Source organism: Sus scrofa, chromosome 8 (assembly GCF_054392235.1).
Source record: "Sus scrofa isolate SSC_HxYL_T2T_F1_AM1 chromosome 8, Sscrofa_HxYL_maternal_Yorkshire_Landrace_v2.0, whole genome shotgun sequence".
Lineage (NCBI taxonomy): Eukaryota > Metazoa > Chordata > Mammalia > Artiodactyla > Suidae > Sus > Sus scrofa.
The window spans coordinates 68,933,565-68,952,227 of record NC_139390.1 but is presented as its reverse complement, the minus strand read 5'-3'; the positions used below and the strand labels follow the sequence as shown (position 1 = coordinate 68,952,227).

The following is an 18,663-nucleotide window of genomic DNA, read 5'->3' as shown; positions in this document are numbered from 1 at the left end:
AGCATTTAAAAAATACATTATATACATATATGAATGCCCTCCATTTTTCAGAAACTTCTCTATTTACTTAGTAGATATTGTTTTATTATGTTTCTTAAAAGTCTTTTGAAATTCATGTTACCAAAATATGATAGATAATGGAAAGTTTGATATTACATAACTATTTAATTATGACAAGGAACTTCTTCAACCCACATTGTTTCCACTAAACAATATTATCTCCTAGACACATATTATTTGTTTATATATTTGTCTAGGTCCAAGAAGAGTATACTTTGATATTTATTTTCCTATTCTCCTCCAACCTTAATTTCCAAAACTCAAAATTTTTGTACCTAATATTTAAGACTTTCTGATGAAAACTGATCAAAAAATAGCCATAACAAGTGTTTGGTTTTTGGCTTACTATTACTTTCTCTTTCACCCACCTAACTCTGTTTACTGTCTTCAAGGATATAATTTGGAACAGATTAAAAACATGGTTCTTATCATGAGGTTCTTTCTATTATCAATGGTAGTCCAGAGGATGCCTTATTGTGAGATCACTGATTAGTATCTTAACTTCAAGAGGAAAATTTATTCATATGATGATTTATTCATCCAAAAAACTATGTTGAGTACTTACTATATGCCAAGAGTTATGCTATGCCTTGAAGGCAGTGTGATGGACAAAATTAGATCCAACCTTTGCCCCACAAATGTGGTCTAGTTAAACATCACAAACATGTATGGATGATTACAATTTCCATTACGTGCCTAAAGTAGTGACAAACAATGTAAATATAGAGACAATGTTATGAGAGTAGTTCAAGTATATGAACTACCTCTAGAAAAATGTCCAAGAACAATTCATGTAATGATGGGCATAATGTCCTTTCTTTTTGTATTTTCCATCAATTCAGAGCAAACGCATATCAATTCTGGAGATTCCAAATATTATAATCTATGAGAATATTCATTGTTAACATTCAGATGTTCAAATGTGAGAGACTATGATTTCAAAAATCCATAATGCAATTTTGGAAACACAAGGAGTATCTATCATAAAAATTGAAGTAAGGAGTAGAAGACCATGATTAATCCCTGAAATACTGAAGAAGGACAGAGTCAGATGGCCAACATTATCAGACATCAAGGCTTATTATGAAGCAGCCATAATAAGGACAATCTGATGCTGGCAAAGGAATAGAGAGATGTATCAATGGAACAGAATAGACAGCCTAGAAATAGACCCACACAAGTGTAAGCTAGCAATTATAGGCAGGCCAATGGAGAAAAGATACTTTTTTCAACAAATGGTACTGGAGCAGCTAGATACTCACATGCAAAAAAGAAAGTGAGTATATTCACAGACCTTTTATATTTCACATAAATTAACTCAAAGTGGATCACTGTACTAAATGTAAAATAAAAACATACTGTTTGTAGAAAATAAGACAGCAAAAGCACAGTTCATGAATGAAAAAAATTATGCATTGGACTTCATTAAATTTTAAAACTTTTGCTCTGCAAAAGATACTCTTAAGAGAATCAGAAGACAAGCCAGACAGGAAAAAGTTATTTGGAAAACACATATCTGACAAAGGGGTTATATCCAAAATATAAAAAGAACTCATAACCCAACAGTGGGGGGGGGGGAGGAAAGCAATTATAAAATGAACAAGAAATCTGAACAAACACCAAAGATGTACAAATGGTAAATAAACATAAAAGGTATTCTACATAGTTTGTAATTAGAGAATTGCATATTTAAACAATGAAATACGAAGTTCCCGTCATGGCTCAGTGGTTAACAAATCCGACTAGGAACCATGAGGTTGAGGGTTCATTCCCTGGCCTCACTCAGTGGGTTAAGGATTTGGTGTTGCTGTGAGCTGTGGGGTAGGTCACAGATGCAGCCTAGATCCCTCATTGCTGTGGCTCTGGCGAAGGCCAGCGGCTACAGCTCCGATTAGACCTGTAGCCTGGAACTTCTGTATGCCATGGGTGTGGCCTCAGAAAAGACAAAAAGACAAAAAAATAAAAAAATAAATAAACAATGAAATACCACATCATGCCTATTAGAATGTCCAAGTTCCAGAACACTGGGTAATATCGAATGCTGTCTAATCCTGTTGAGGATGAGCAACAGGAACCCTCATGCATTGCTGCTGGGAATGCAAAATGGTAAAACCTCTTTGGAAAGCAGCCTAACAGTTTCTTACAAGGCTAACCAGAGGCCTACTATTCAATCTAGCAATCATAATTTTGTTAGTTCTTTTTTTTTTTTTTTTGTCTTTTGGTTGTTGTTGTTGCTATTTCTTGGGCCGCTCCCGCGGCATATGGAGGTTCCCAGGCTAGGGGTCCAATCGGAGCTGCAGCTGCTGGCCTACGCCAGAGCCACAGCAACGCGGGATCCGAGCCGCGTCTGCAACCTACACCACAGCTCACAGCAACGCCGAATCGTTAACCCACTGAGCAAGGGCAGGGACCGAACCCGCAACCTCATGGTTCCTAGTCGGATTCGTTAACCACTGCGCCACGACGGGAACTCCGATAATTTTGTTAGTTCTTTACCCAAATAAACTGAAAATTGTATCCACTCCAACTTGAACACACATGTTTATGGCAACAACCTAGATGTCCTTCAACAGATAAATGAATAAGTAAACTGTGTTGCATCCATATAGTGGGGTAGTGTTCAGTGATGATTAAAAACAAAAACAAAACAAAAGCTCTCAAGCTATGGAAAAGTATTGAGGATCTTTAAATGCATGTTGTTAAATGAAAAAAGCCAGTCTGAAAACACCACATACTGTATAATTTCAACTAATAATATTCTGGAAAAGGCAAACATATGAAGGCAGTAAAAATGTCAGTGGTTACGAGGAATTCAGAAAGAGTGAAGAGAAGGATGAATAGGTAGAGTGTAGGACATTCTCAGGCCAGAGAATATTTTGTATGTTATCATGAAGGACACACAAATTTATCCATTTGTGAAAACTCATAGAACTATAAAACATAAAGACTAAACCCTAAGATAAAGTATGGACCTTAATTCATAAACATGTATCAACGTTTATCAATTGTAACAAATAGTTCACACTAATACAAGATAGTAATAGGAGATATATAGTGTATTGGGAGGGAAGAAATACATATATGGGAATTCTGTACTTTTAATTACTCAATTTTTATATAAACTAAAACTTTTTTAAGCCTATTAATTATTTAAAATTATTTCATAAGAAGCAGCATTTCAAACAAAATAAATTGAAATGAGTAGTTCCTATTGTGGCTCAGTGGTAATGCATCTGACTAGTATCCGTGAGGATGCATGTTCAATCCCTGTCCTCACTCAGTGGGTTAAAGATCCAGCATCACTGTGAGCTGTGGTGTAGGTTACAGATGCGGCTCGGATCCTGCATTGCTGTGGCTGTGACGTAGGCTGTAGCTCTGAGAACTTCCATGTGCCAGAGTTGCAGCCCTAAAAAGCAAAAAAAAAAAAAAAAAAAAAAAGAAAGAAAAAAGATAAAATATGAATTGATATGCTCTGTCAAAAAGAAATGAAAAAATGTGAGGGTAGGAAAGATGATATCCTAAGCACCACTTCACATTTTACTATAAGTAATTGCAATTGGAATAAAGATTCCTGTTTTACACTGTGTTGTTTTATAATAATTTTCTATTCTAAATGTATTTTAAATTTCAATCTGGTTTAAAGTACTATCGTAGGTCTAGTGTTAAATAGTAATTCAAGGTGTTATTTTCATTAAAATCTATTTAGCAATAACCTTATAGGTCCACCTTAGCAGATACGAAACATTTCATTTTTAAAACTACTTCAAAATACAAAATGAAATAACAAATAGCACAATATCGGAAATGATTTTTATTATCTTCCAAAATTTTTAACTTAGTGACAAGCACAGATGAAAATCTGTAATTTTCTCCTTTCAAATAATGCAATTTACAGCCATTTTTTCTTTCTCCACTCCTTTTGTGTTGGTATGTATTTACATCACACGTTTTATTTTGGAATAAATTTATAAAAATATTGAAAAGCAAGTACAGAGGGTTTTTTGTGTATTTTTCACCCAGTTTCCCCTAGTTCTAACATCTTGCATAAACAGTTTTTCTATAAATTAATTTATAAATTTATTTTCTCTTTCAGAAAACAAGCAGGATACCACCTTGCATTTTCTACTAATGTATTTATATAGTCTCTTTTAATCTGTCACATTGCCTCAATTTTTCCTCATTTTTCATATTCTTGAGAGTTTGGTAGAGTACTAGACATTTTTGTAGAATGTCCCTCAGTTTGTGTCTGATGTTTTCTCATGGGTAGACTGAGGTAGTTCACTTTTGGAAGAATACCACAGAGGTGAAGTGTCCTCACCTCATGATATCAGAGGGTACATGATATCAGCATGACACCTCATGATGGTATTAGACTTGGCCTCTAGTTAAAATGCTGTCTGCCCTGTCAGTTTTCTCCACTATAAAATGCTATTTTCCCTTTCCATTTACTGCTTTTTGTAAGTGTGTCACTTAACTGAAACCCACACTCAAGGGGAGACCATCTATACACACAGTTTGGAATTCTTATGTATGAAAATTTCCACCCTTGTCCCTATTTATTATTTATTCAATCATTTATTGATAACATTATGGACTCATGACTATTTATGTTGTTCTTTGATTTAGAATCCTTTATCATCAGTATTTAATTTCTTACTTTCTAATGTTGGCAATGGGAACTCTTTCAGTTTGGCACCTGTGTCATTTGACTATTCTATTTTTTTATAGAAACCATCTCTGAAGATGTATGGGTTGCACCGTTGGTTATTTTAATATAATGCAATATTAATTTAACTCAGCATGCAAGCAACAGACATCATCCTGCCTATACCTTCAAGTTACATTTATTGATTATCTATTAGTTTATTATTTATTTAATGCATGTGTATTGGACACCTACTCTGTGACAGAACACTGTGGATATATCAAGGGGTGAGATCAATATAAAACAAAGTGCTGATGGTGCAGAGCCTTGTGAACCTTTTTGGAGAACTTTGGCTTTTTCATTATATATAATAGGACTCCCCAAGCAGTGTGTTGAGCAGACCATTGCACTACCTGTTTTAATATAAAGACTGATTACTTTAGCTTCTGTGTTAAAAAGAGACTAGAGTTTGACCACTGTTGACACAGGAAAACTAGTTTGGAAAAGCAATACCATGAGAGCAGTGCTTTGAAGGGTAGCTACAGGGATGGTGATCCAGTTATGTTTCGGTTTTCTGATGGATCAGGTCTAAGATGTGGGAGAATGGGAGATGTTAAGTATAATCCCAAGTATGGAGTCCCAAACCACTGGAGCGATAAAGCTGATACCACGTGTGTGTGTGCATGCACATGAACACATAAATACACACATAATACCTATATTTTAGTTTTTCTCTATTAACTATTGGGTGTAATGATGGTCTAGAGCATGAAAATAGTAATTAAACATTTGTAAGTGAATCTCCAGTGCATAATGCTAAATCCAAATTAAAAATAAATATTGCATTTGTTTTTAATCAGAAAAGATTAGCCTCATATAGAAATATAGATTTCCCCTTCTATAATTTTAGCCATTTTCCTTTCCATGTTTTCATTAACATCCAAGAATATTTTCCTATAATAAATTTCTTTGAATCAGTTACAATATACTTTAGATTTTTTTTTTCAGTTATTTCTTCACCAGATTTATAGGGTCTGAGGGTACTTGGAGACTTTTTCACAAGCCCCTCTTTCTAGGTTGTTCATCATTTTTTCATTGTTCAGTCAGATTATCTGAATTTGCAATAATTTAGTCTCATAATACTAACTTTGTATATAAATTTAATGATTTCTTAATGATATAATGTGTGTGTATAAATGTTAAAGTTTACTTCCTTTTCCTTAAGCTATAAAATTCCTCTCTACATATTCCAATCTCATAGGTGATTTGCCATGTCTCTACTCCCTATATGGAATGAAGAATTTATCCATTTTTTCTCTCCGATGTATATGTATGTTTTTAAAAACATTGCATAAATATTTATCCTAGGAAGTATTTACAAAAAAAAAGTTGTTATGTAATAATGTACTAAGTATTGTTAAATTTAACTGTAAGATAGCACTGTGCTAATTTTAAATACATCTGCATGTGAATGTGTGGTAATAATATATGTGTTTGAAGATTAGGGCACACAGAATTCAGAGATAATAAAAAACTCTAGTCTATTCTTTTCTTGCTTTGGAATTTCAGATACTAGTGGCCATATTAAGAAGCAGAGATAAAAGGAGAAAACAAGAAATAATTGGAATGCTGGTAAAGTAATCTACATTGCAGCGATTCACAATAGTGTGTTATATATAGAAATAGATCAGTCATTGTTTTCAGCCCTGCTAAATAAAACTGAACTCTTGGAATGGCATGCCACTTGACCTTCCCAGCCTTCACCAGCAGTATTTAACTGGTTCGAAGGCAACACACTTGTGTCTCCTGTTGACATGACAGATTCTCCTGGGAGTTCACACAATGTTCAAAAGGCACAGGTCCCTTGCTTCAGAACGCAAGAGAGAATTAATTTCCCCAGGAGCTACACGGTCCATGCTGAAGAATGACATGAGAAATTTTCATTCTTTGTCGCAATTTATACTCTCAGCAGGCCCTCTAAAATCAATTCCAGCAGTTAAACATGCAAAAACTATTCACTTTGAAATTGAAATACTTGATGCTCAAACCAGAAAGCAGATATGTATTGTGGATAAGGTGAGTTTTATTTACTTTTTAATTTAAACTTCTCTGTTTTGTCCCCAAATTATTGAATACTTTATTAATGCTGATAAGACTATACCAAAATATTTTCCTGGATTTGAATGTTAATTTTATGATGAGTAGAAAGGACTCTCTATAGTATACTTTATGGAGTTTGTTTCAGTAGAAAATATTCACTGCATCTTTCATACTCAGTTTAAATAATAACTAATAATTATTAGGTTCTAGGTTTCCTCTTAACATTGGCCATTGTTAGGAGTTAAGATTTCAGTGCTCACCTTCTCAGCCTATACCACAAAATGTCTAGCTTTTCCTCTTCATGTACTTCCTTACATATTCAAATTTTTATACAGTTTTACTAGTGTTTATAGAAAAAAGCAAGCAAAAGGCACCCAGGTTATTTAAAATTAAATGTTTAGTATATATGCTGAAATCTAATTATTTAAAATTATTTATAAGGATTTAATTGTCTTGAAATATGAACTTGTCAATTTTTATGAAAAGTGTACTTATTTTAAAACTACAGTGCAAGAAGTTCCTAAAGAGAATATCTTGCTTAATATGCTATCCCTCTATAGGCATATCCCCAATGCTTCACTAAGGAGAGATGAGGTATGTACTTCCTAGATAGAAAGTAAACACACAAATACATGTGTACATTGCAGATAAACATGTATATGTACAAAATTACAATCATTTTCAGCTTTTATAAAGTTTGAAAAACACCAGTAGTTCAATTTATTATGAGATGAAAAGATGGACATTTTTAATAAAAACATTATTTTGCTTTACAGACATGTAGAATAAGTTTTTGCTGTGTTCTAAAAATAAAATTCAGTCACCAATCACATTTACCTATGCTCTAGTTGTGTCTCTAGATAAGAGGGAAACAGAAGAAATTGTTTACTTGCTTTTAATTGTCAGAGATAATATATGCTTCTTTAATTAGTAATTATAACACCGTGATCAGTAATTATAATACTATTAGTTGAGTAATATTACTTTTTATTAGCAGATGGAAATGAAAGTTAGAGAAATTTAATAAGTTCATGAAAGTCATAAGTGGAATTATGAAATTTAAAATCATTTCTTTGCAACTCTAAATCATTACTTTTCTGTAGTACCACTGGGACCATATATAAGTGACAAATATGTATTATATACAATAGAACTTTAACTTAAAATTGTCATGCGTCTTACAATTTAAGCATCTTAGTAAATTTCTTTGAATGGTTTTATATCATACAGGAATAAAATAAGTCTAAAAAATAAAATTATCATCCAGAAGTTGTTGATGTTTGAAGTATATCTCAACTGAAAATTTAAAATTTACAAAGAAAATACAATGAAATCAAGGGGAATAAAACAATAAATAAAATGGATATAAAATTGGACATGGATGTCCTAAGACCAATATACTAAAATGAGACTGGTCATTAGGTCTTTCTGATATGTGTCCTGAAATCCACCTTAAAGTATATGAGATGTTGGGGTCCTAATCATTTTCCTAGTACATTTAGTTTTTTGTTATTGAGGTTGTTTTTTTTTTGAAGCTAAGACACGGAACTTTACATTTTTCAGTGTTAATGAAAACTACACAAAATTTAAGCATGCAGAAAGCCAGCATTCTTTAGAGATAAGGATTTGGTTTCAGAATGTCACATTTGAACTGCAAGTGTCCTGGTAATTGTATCTTCAGTGTCAAACCTTTAGGGGAACTCAGTAGGCGAGATAGAGGATTAATTTTGGATTCCTCACACTCTTTATTGCACAATCAACACCATCTGATGTGCAGCTTACTGCTTCCAAATCTCTGACTTGTCAGTAGGACTGGATTTTGTTTTGTCTTGTTTTAGTTTTGTAATTTGGTAAATTATCTTGTAATGATGGTAAGAATTTAAAAGAAAAAAATCTGGATTAGTTTACTTTTTTTTCGCTATTTTTAACAGTTTAAACTTGTAAACATGAGGAAAAATTGTTATTTTGTTTGTTGTTCAGTATATTGTTTTATTCTTAGACAAGTTAGCAGCTATATTAACAGTAAGGTTATGTTAATTGCTTATCATTAATTGCTCTACTCAATATACAAAAGTAGTACTGCTTATAACTTCGTCCCTCAGTAAGCATAGTGCTATAAAGTAGTAAAAGTTAAAGGTCATATACTTTGGGATTCTTATTTAGAACATAGGTTAATAATATCTATTTTGTAAGCCTATAGTGAAGAGTCAAGATTAAGATATGTAACACACTTAGCATACTGTCTTGAACATGATAGGAAAATGTATTTTTTTAGTTTAATAATCATTTGGATAGTAAAATTTAATGTGCACAGAATCCAATAAAAAAATAAGTGATGAACCTTGTGATACTGGCAGTCTGTAAATTTGACTCTTAGTTACCCATTGATATGATTTGTCATAATGCTTAAGTTAGATATTAATTTCAAATATTTTGAGTAGGATGTATGTATCTTAGTAATATATGCTGATCCCTAGTGTAAACTTTGTTTGCATATTGATATTATGTTTACCTTCAGAATGGACAAATATTTTCTTAGGAGATTCATAAGGCAAAAATATCAAAAGAATTCCTTGTATTAAAGAAAATATATTACATTATGTTTCCTCTCTCTCTCTCTCTCTCTCTTGCACTCACGTGTGAACACACAGACACCCAAAGAAACAAAAATCCTTCTATTGCCTTCATTATCTTCAGCTTCTATCTCATTCCTTGTTGTTTTCATCCTGTTCATGTTGTCTGCCCACATTTTCCTCTTATTCTATTCCAAACTCACTGCATTCAGGCAGTTGCCTACCACTTCTCAGAATATGAACTTGCTGAGGTCACCAGTGAGGCAGAGATAAATACTTCGCTAAATCCAAAGGTCAATCTTCATGCTTTACTAGGTATATCAGCAACATTTGCCACTATTAAGCACATCTTCCTCCTGAAAAACCCTTTCGCTATTTGAGCATCAGGGTAATACATGCATTATTTTACACCCATTTCATTGGCTTCTCCCTTTTCTCCTGCTGCTTCTTTATTATCTGACTTACTAGGTGTGGACTGTCACCAACTCAGTCATCAGAATTTTTTTCCCATGTTTAGTCATTTACCTTATGGAGTCCTGTAGCTTAAAATATCATCTGCCTATTGATGACTCATAAACGTGTAATTACAGCTTATCCTTTTCCCATGAAAGGCAAATCCATTGATCTATGTATCTACGTGTGTATCTGTGCATTTATCCACGTATCTATACATCCATCCATCTACCCATCTATTTGGATGTTTGCTAGGCATCTCAAACTTAGTATATCTAAAGCACTTGGACTTCCCCTCAAATTTTTCCACAGAGTTTTCCAAGTCAATCTTCAAATAGCTCAAGTCAAACACTAGAGGGATCATGACTCATCTCTTATTCTCACGGCCCATATGCAATCCGTCTTCAGGGTGATACTTCCAAATACATCCAGATTGACAAATTTTCACCACCTCTACTACTCAGCACTCATAAATCCTTCCTCTGCTCTGTCCTTAGCACGGTCAGTATATTCTCTATATAGCAACCAGAACTAGCCTGTTCAATCATGTCAGATAATATTATTCCCTACTCAAAACCAGTCAATGTCTTCCTTTATGTCTTTACTTACTTTAAACTTTTTCCTCAGGGCATTTCTTGACCACCTATTTAAAACTGCAAAATCTGCCAATATTCTCTATGACTTTTCCCTGTTCTCCTTTGCTAGTACTTATGGTCACCTAACATCCTGTTTATTTTCCTTTTTTTCAATTGGTTTAATATTTGGCCTATTATGCTAGCTTTACAAAAATCAGGGGCTTGAGTTTTTTCTCTTGTCTATCACCAACATTTAAAACAGTGCTTCGCCCAAAGAAAGTGTTCAACCAATATTTGTTGAATAAATTAATGTCTGTTCAAGGGATATGTGGGTTTGATATATTGCCCATGTTTAGCACTGATAGTTTGAGATGGAGAAGAATAATATTTGAAAATACAATTTACTATTTTCTAAATCTAAGTATCTATTAAATAAATTTAAATATATTCACAGGAAGAGACAATTAATTAAATCATTCCACGGAAAGTCCAAATTCCTTCTGGCTTGCTACCAATAAAGATGTACAGAATTTAACTTTGTATTAGTGTATAATTTACTAACAAATAGTCATATTCTGATTAGAAAAAAACTTTTCATAAAGAAGGCAATGCAGATGGGGATGTTTAACTGATTTATTTATTTCCCATGAATAATTAAAAATAGTATGACTATTAAAGATGATAAAATGAAAGGTAGATTATTCAAATATTGTTAGATATCATCTTAATTATTTTTGGAACATTAAAAAATACATGAAAAATACATTTTAAAAAATTAACAATGAGTAATTTCCAGTTGCTAACTATTCCTGTCTTGCTTCTATATTTTAAAATGTCAGAAACTTATCTAGTGACAAGTGGATGATGCAAGAGCAAGGAAAGAACTATAAAAAGCTAGGGTTGATAAACATTTCCAATATCACATTCTTTTTACTTTAATCTTTCTCCGAGGAACTTGACCTCAAGAGCCCTCTTTCTTCTATTGTTTTATATGCTCTATGTCAAAATTCTCAAAATCTTTTTACAGACCTCTTACAAATAAAGTAGTCAATCATTCTCTGATCCTTCTAATGGTAAAAATACCGGTATTTACCAGAAAACAGGAGAGACAATTATAGGGTAGTAAGATTTCATAAAAATTGTACTTTTAACACTTCAGTTAGAAAACTTGAGAATCCTTAATATGTAAGTTTTCCAATTTTGATATTTACCTTGGGTATGCAAGTTAGCATATTTATGTCTTACCTTGCTCATCTGTAAAGTGAGAATGGCACCTGCCTTAAAATGCCCTAGTGGAAGTTTTCAGAATTTCACATACATGCAAGTGACAGTATCTTCTTTCTCCTGGTTTTTCCTCTTCTTTCTCCCTCTCTTCTGTTTTTCTTCTTCTCTTCTTCCTCTATTTTTTAACTCTCTTCTTCCCATTTCTGCACCTTTTTCCTGTCTCCTCCTCCAGCCCTTTACTCCTATTTCTTATAATGTAGCACAATATAATTGAAAGTTTATAACCTTTGAATTCACACATACCAGAATTTTAATATAAATCTGGTCTACTTTCTCTTTTTCCTTGGACATGATCCAATATCTCTTCCCCTTATTATCCTTTTCTCTAAAAGGATTTAGATATCATTATTCCTCCCCTGTATAGAGGAAGAAAGGTGGCACAGAAAAAAGGAAAATTTAGTGTGTGTTAGAACCAAGCTTTGAGCCTGGCCAATACACATTCTGTGCCTTGCTCTTAAATATTATACACTATAATGTGAAAGATGAATGACTTTCATTAGCCAAAATTCTCATGTTCTATTTAATTTCATGACTGTGGCATACAACTCCCAATACAATGCATTTCATGGAAGAGATCCTATTTTAGAAGGATGTCAACTTGCCCTTTGACTTAAGACAAAAAGGAAAGCTTTAAGCATTGTCTTTTATACACATTGTAGACTCAAAATAGCATTAGTTAATATTCAAACCAAAAAATTAAAATATTTTAAAGTCTCTTTAATAAATTAAAGAGGAGATGTGCTCAAGAATGTTTACATCATTAAAAATTTAAAAATTGAAATGAATGTTTCCTCCATAAAGAGGTAATTAACATAATCTTTTTCTTTGTACCCAGATGATCCCCAATGCACACCCCACTTTTTTATATTCTTGAGAATTCCATAATACAGCATGTAATTGTAAGTTTAAAAGGATCAGTGTTTATCTGCCCTGACTTAGATTTCTCTTCAGAAAAGGTACATCTATTGCATATTTTTGCTCATGATAATAGTCCAAATATATAATGAAATTCTGAGAGACAACATGGTGCTCTGATATTTGTGTCTGCATTTGAGCTTTGAAAATCATTAATATTTTATTACCTTAACTTGATATTTAACTACTCTGATTTTTGGTTTTCCAAGTAGGGTAAATATCAAATCAAAGTAGGGTAAATAACTATCTTCCAGGAGTAACTAAGTAATTTATCTTTATATGCAAAATGTAGCACCAGGTCCACCACATAGTTATTTTTCTGTAAATGAACACTGCATTTTAGAGGGTGGAGATACATTTTAAATATAATTACTCCACTGAAGTGGGAATATAACTGAATTGATACTTTTCTATTAAGATTGTAAAAAATCAGGTATTTTTAAATTATATTATTATTCTTTTGAGAAATGATTAGGAAGCATTCTAATTAGAAAGCATTGTCACAGGGACCATCTTTGGAGCATCAGTTTCTAGAATTCCATACCCAACTCTCATACACCAAGTAATATGCATTGGTGATTTATGCCATGTTATACTATTAAAGATGCCAGTTCCTAGAGAAGCTGAATGCCGATTTAATAGTAAAGAAAAGTGAATGTACTCTAGAAAATTTTTAGTGAATAACATTTACAAAACAAATATATACTATTACATATAACCAACAAAGTTATTTCTACATTTTTTTCCATATTCCAATTGTATCACCATGGAGTTCCTGTCGGCTCAGTGGTTAATGAATCTGACTAGGAACCATGAGGTTGTGGGTTCGATCCCTGGCCTTGCTCAGTGGGTTAATGATCTGGCATTGCCGTGAGCTGTGGTGTAGGTTGCAGACGCAGCTCGGATCTGGCGTTGCTGTGGCTCTGACGTAGGCCAGCAGCTGCAGCTCCAATTAGACCTCTAGCCTGGGAACCTCCATATGCCAAGAGTGCAGCCCTAGAAAAGACAAAACAAACAAACAAACAAACAAACAAAACTGTCTTTTTTATAGTTAAGCTAAGAAGATGTCATTTCCACCTACTAATATATAAGATGCAATGATCCTCATTTAAGAGGTCAACATGGATGAATAACTTTTAGAGGAAGCCTCTAGATAGAAAAGAGTTGAAATTTACTAGATTCATTGGTTCTCCAACTCTCTATTTTGACATCCTATAGTGTCACGATTATTCATTCAAAAGGTATTTGTTGAGATATTTATCCAATAGTCTATTATATGTTTGAGATCATGTATTAACATAGGTACAGTTTTTATAATTTTCATAGATTTTATTCTCTTCTATGGAAGACAAGCACTGTAGAAGTAATTTTAGGTGCAAAGATGGGGAGGGTGGATTGAGGGTTTGGGATTGCCTGTGCACACTGTGGTATATGGAATGACTGGCCAACAGGGATCTGCTGTATAGCACAGGGAACTCTACCCAATAGTCTTTAAATTATATGGTTAAATCTGAAAAAAGAAGGGATGCATATGTGTATAACTCAATCACTTTGTGGTACAGCAGAAATTATTACAACATTGTAAATCAACTATATATCAATAAAACTTTAAAAAATGAAAAAAAAGAAAAGTAGGAGGATTTTTATCAGAAATTTAGGAGGTAGAAACAACAGGACCTTTTGGTTGGTTGTAAAGATTGAAAGACAGGAAGAATGCAACTAAGATGTTAAATTGCTATTTTAACAGCTGTAGATCCTGAGAATGGTACAATTTACTGAAATGTTTTGTGGATTTTTATGTTTATTTGTTATTTGTTTGCTCCCTTATTTTTGTTGCAGACAAGTAGTAAGGCAGGGAAGAAGCAAATACTCAGTTTTGCTAATTTTAAGTTGGAGATCTTTATGAGATATCCAGTAGGCATGTGGGTGTAAAGATCTGGGACTCAGAACGGTGGTCATGATGAAATATGCTGAGTTGGAATTTAGAAATATAAAGGTAGTCCTTGCAGCCAGTAGAGCAAAGACAATAAAATTCAGAAAGAACAGTGTGGTAGATGAGAAAAGAACCAACTGCAGAAGCCTGAGGAATTCCAACATGCAAAGGTTTTAAATATAAGTGAGATGAAAAAGAAAAATCACTAGAAAGATCCAGAGAGACAGAAGAAATATAGCAAACATTGCATCACAGAAGCCTAAGAAAGAATATTTGAGTTAGAGGTGAGGGGCCAATAGAATCAAATATGGCCAAGAAATATAGAGAAAGACTCTTAAGTATCCCTTTGTATTAAATTTTGAGATGTTTATCATTGAATTTAATTATATCATTATAGGTACACTGATTCTAGGGAAAATCCAGTATGCAATGGGGGATAACAAGCCACAGGGAATAAGAAATTTGAGTTTCCTGGAAGACCCTCCTTTTGTAGGTAGCTAGAGCCTTGAAAAACTTACTTGTCCCAAAAGAATCTTATAATTTCCAAGCTTTGAGTTTTGTTCAAATATGATTCCTCTGCCCAGAGAGTTCTGTCACAATCTTATATCTAATCTTATGACTGTGGGGTCATTCTTCATAGTCTAGTTGAGATGGTAACCACTTCATGTGCCACTAAGACCTCCTCTAAGCAGATATGTTCTTTGTACCAGTAACAGTTGGTTGAAATCTCCATTATATATATGTACATTATATAATCTAGTAATCAGGAATGAATATTTGTCACCTATCATAAAAATGCAAAAGGGTAAATTTATGCTCATTCAATCCAATCACCTTTTTAAAAATGAGGATTATATTTGGTATAGCAGTATTTCATTTTGTTCTAAAAATTTATTTTCATTGTAGTTGACAAATGCATTAGTCCACAAACAGGTGAAAATTTTTCAAAAATGATACTTTATATAATGTAGTAGTCAGGAATGAGTGTTTGTAACCTATCATAACACAGTCTGGGAAGCACTAAACTAGATGACATGAAAATGATCTTTTCAGCATTGCCACGATTCAAACAGATCAAATAAATATATGTTGGATACAAAATCAGAACATGCCATATCCAGGCTTCTCTTGGATTTCATTCTAAAGATTACATTTTCTTGAAAGGCAATGTAAAATAATAACTCTCAAAGGTTGTGTTGTAAATATTGACACATCTTCAGACAAATCAAAGAGGATAAATCATGTTTTCCTTGGAAATTGAAAGATAAGGAGAAAAAAGAAACGCTAACCCTTAAGGGAAGAAAATCAAGAGGGTTATATTGTTCAATTAAAAAGAGCCTACTTCCAATTAAGTCAAGACTAAATGGAGAAAGTTAATAGTTTGAATCACATGTTTAAAAATATAAAAGATTTATTCAAAAATGTTCTGTGTAAAGAATGTAGCTAGCTGTGAAGAGGTGACCAAATGTCAGAGAGACATGGAAAGTTGAGAGGGTTATGTGTATTTTATTATTCAAATTAGACAAATAGTTACTTTATGAGTGGCTACTATAGGTTACATGGGTTTGAAACCTAAACACATCTTAATCTGGTATGCATGAATCAAATCAGAAAGAACAATTACATATTTTATAACAAATTATAATATGTCAAAGAGCATCGGAGAGTTTAACACAAACTATATGAAAAAGACTAGGAAAAATACTTTTTTTAATAGAGGCTTAGGCAGGGGGATAAGAAACAAAGCAGAATTTGGTAGAAGGAGGGGTTCAACAGGATCTTTAAACTTATGTAATATAATACATTAGTGTGGGCAGGGTACAAGAGCACCCCTGGAAGGAGGATTAGCCTATCAAAGGCAAAGAGGAAGAAAAGTAAGAAGCAAGGTTTCCAGGCCTGATGTAATTAAGTCCAGGATGTGATAATGCAGAATGGAGTCAACTCAGAATAGATGGTGTGAGTGGGAATGGTGTAGGGGTTTATATGCCTTGCAAAGGCGTCTGGAATTTTTCTTCTCTTTCAAACTAGAAGGGTAGTGTTTGAAGATCTGCCATTTGGGAAAATAAATCTTGCAAAGCCATGATGTGTGAAAAGTAGAAAGCCTGAAGACTGAAAGTTCAGAAAATCAGCAGCAAATCTGTTGTGTGTCTGTTCAAGACCAACACTTTGGGAAGCATCATGATGTCGTGGGGTCTGCTGAGGCTTTGAGGACACTCAGCCACCTCTCACACTTAACCAGCTTGTAACATTGGGCAATGGCCTTCTTTTCTTTTCTTTGATACGAGTTGTCTCATTGGAGGCCACCTTCCATGAGGAATTTCCACAAGGAAATGCTATGGTCTGGAGCCTTGAGTAAAGCAGGAAACAGCTACAAACCTTGAAAATTTAATAATACTCTAAGTCTCAAATCATTAAATACATTAAAGAACTCTAAAACGAATGAAGTTTAACAAACTATTTACATTGCACTAAACATACTGAAATTAAATTATTTTTTCCTGAATGTATGTGTATATAGTCCATGTTTGAGGAATAAGTATAAAACAATTCAAATTAAATACAGATCATTAGGCACATCTTTAGGACACACTTGAACTCTTAAGTAAATATATGTATATATTTTTCTAATGTATTTTCTAATCTATACTGTATACCATGTATATAATGAAACAGAATAATTATTTAATAAATAGTAGTTTCTAATAAGTGTATTTACAGCCCACATAGATCAGACCAATAAATGTATCCAGGTTCTTAAAATAGAATGTGGTATTACATGTGAAAAGAATAACCCATTACCATTTAATTTCATTTCACTGGGACTTTGCTGTTCAGATTTGTAATGAATTAGGGCAATCTCTCTAGATATAAACCTGCTATGAATTTGTCAAATTAACACTTGCTAAGTGGAGCACAGGGTGCCAGATGGTAAGCCGAGATTCAACCACAGACCAGGAGAGATACTGAAATAGAGTTTATTACAGGTCCTGGAGGAAGTATCTGGAAGGCCTTCAGGGTACAGACAGAGAGAGACAGGATCTGGAGAACATGCCTTCATTAGGGTCCATAAATGGAGTGCTTTCAGGTTTCTGGGCTAAGGCCAGATGGATCCATTCAAACCACAAGAACAAGATTGTGGTAAACCCTGAGTCCAGGAGTACATAAGGAGGAGGCCTTGGCAGGCAGAGGCAACTGTGATCATAAGAGCTGCTGGGGAATCATTTCAGAAGCTTACATTTACTTGTGGCTCAGGGCTACTGCCCAGGCATCAGCTTGCCTGGGGGGCAAGTCAGTTTAAGGTCACTGCAGGCTGCTTGGTCAATCAATAGGGAAGTCAGGCAGTGATACCACACGTGGATGGCTTAGCTAAACTCCACAAAACCTGAAGATATGCATGCTGTACTATTAGAAAGTTCACAATGAAGGAATTCTTAGTTCTTTCATAATCTAACAGTTAAAACAAAAAAAAAAAAGAGAAAGACTGTGCTTACATAATGTGATTTTGTGAAGTATTTTTGGTGTGACCTTTTTATGCTTGTGATTTTTTTTTTTTTTTTGAGAAATTAAAGGAAATTGTATGTTAAGACTGTACCTTGTCTGGATGAGCATTTTACTGTTCTTTCTGGTAGCCTGACAAAGAATTCTCAAAATCATTATCTAACTTGTTGCTGTGATCTCAAAGTTACTTAAATCTAACATACTTTTTTTTTTTATTGTTCCTTGTACTGACCTCAGTGTTCCAAGTTATCTAATACAACTTTTCTGTAACTATCCCTCATAATGTAAGTATTTAACAAATGAGTGGTAATGTCAGGCAATGTTAAGAAATAAACATTCTATATTTTAGATATATTTTACATTATTTAAGGGATAGAGGACTGAAGGCACAATGCTGCAGCCAGTGGAAACTGATATTTATATCACATTAAGACGTTTAATATCCTCACAATGCATGTTTTTAGCCACATGTTTGTGCTCCTGAAGTCTTCAGTTTGCATTGTTAGAAACATAGGAGTGATGAGATTTATATATATATTTTTTGCTAGAATATGTGTAATGGCAGTATCTAGGCACCACATAGTCCTAAATTATACATAAATGTAGGTGATCTTAGATTTATGTATA

The 18,663-nt window shown here is 33.5% G+C and overlaps 1 protein-coding gene across 4 annotated transcripts in view; it reads left to right on the top strand.

Moving 5' to 3' along the window:
- Positions 1-6,504: 6,504 nt before the first annotated feature.
- Positions 6,505-18,663, top strand: part of TECRL (trans-2,3-enoyl-CoA reductase like) — a 103,952-nt gene continuing 91,793 nt past the window's right edge. For all 4 annotated transcript variants that reach the window (XR_014813767.1, XR_014813768.1, XR_014813766.1 and 1 more), the window contains exon 1: positions 6,505-6,781. Coding sequence is in view for 1 of the 4 variants with exons in the window: in XM_021101380.2 (XP_020957039.1) it covers positions 6,548-6,781 (234 nt within the window). In the remaining 3 variants the exon portion in view is untranslated. The remainder of the gene's footprint in view (positions 6,782-18,663) is intronic.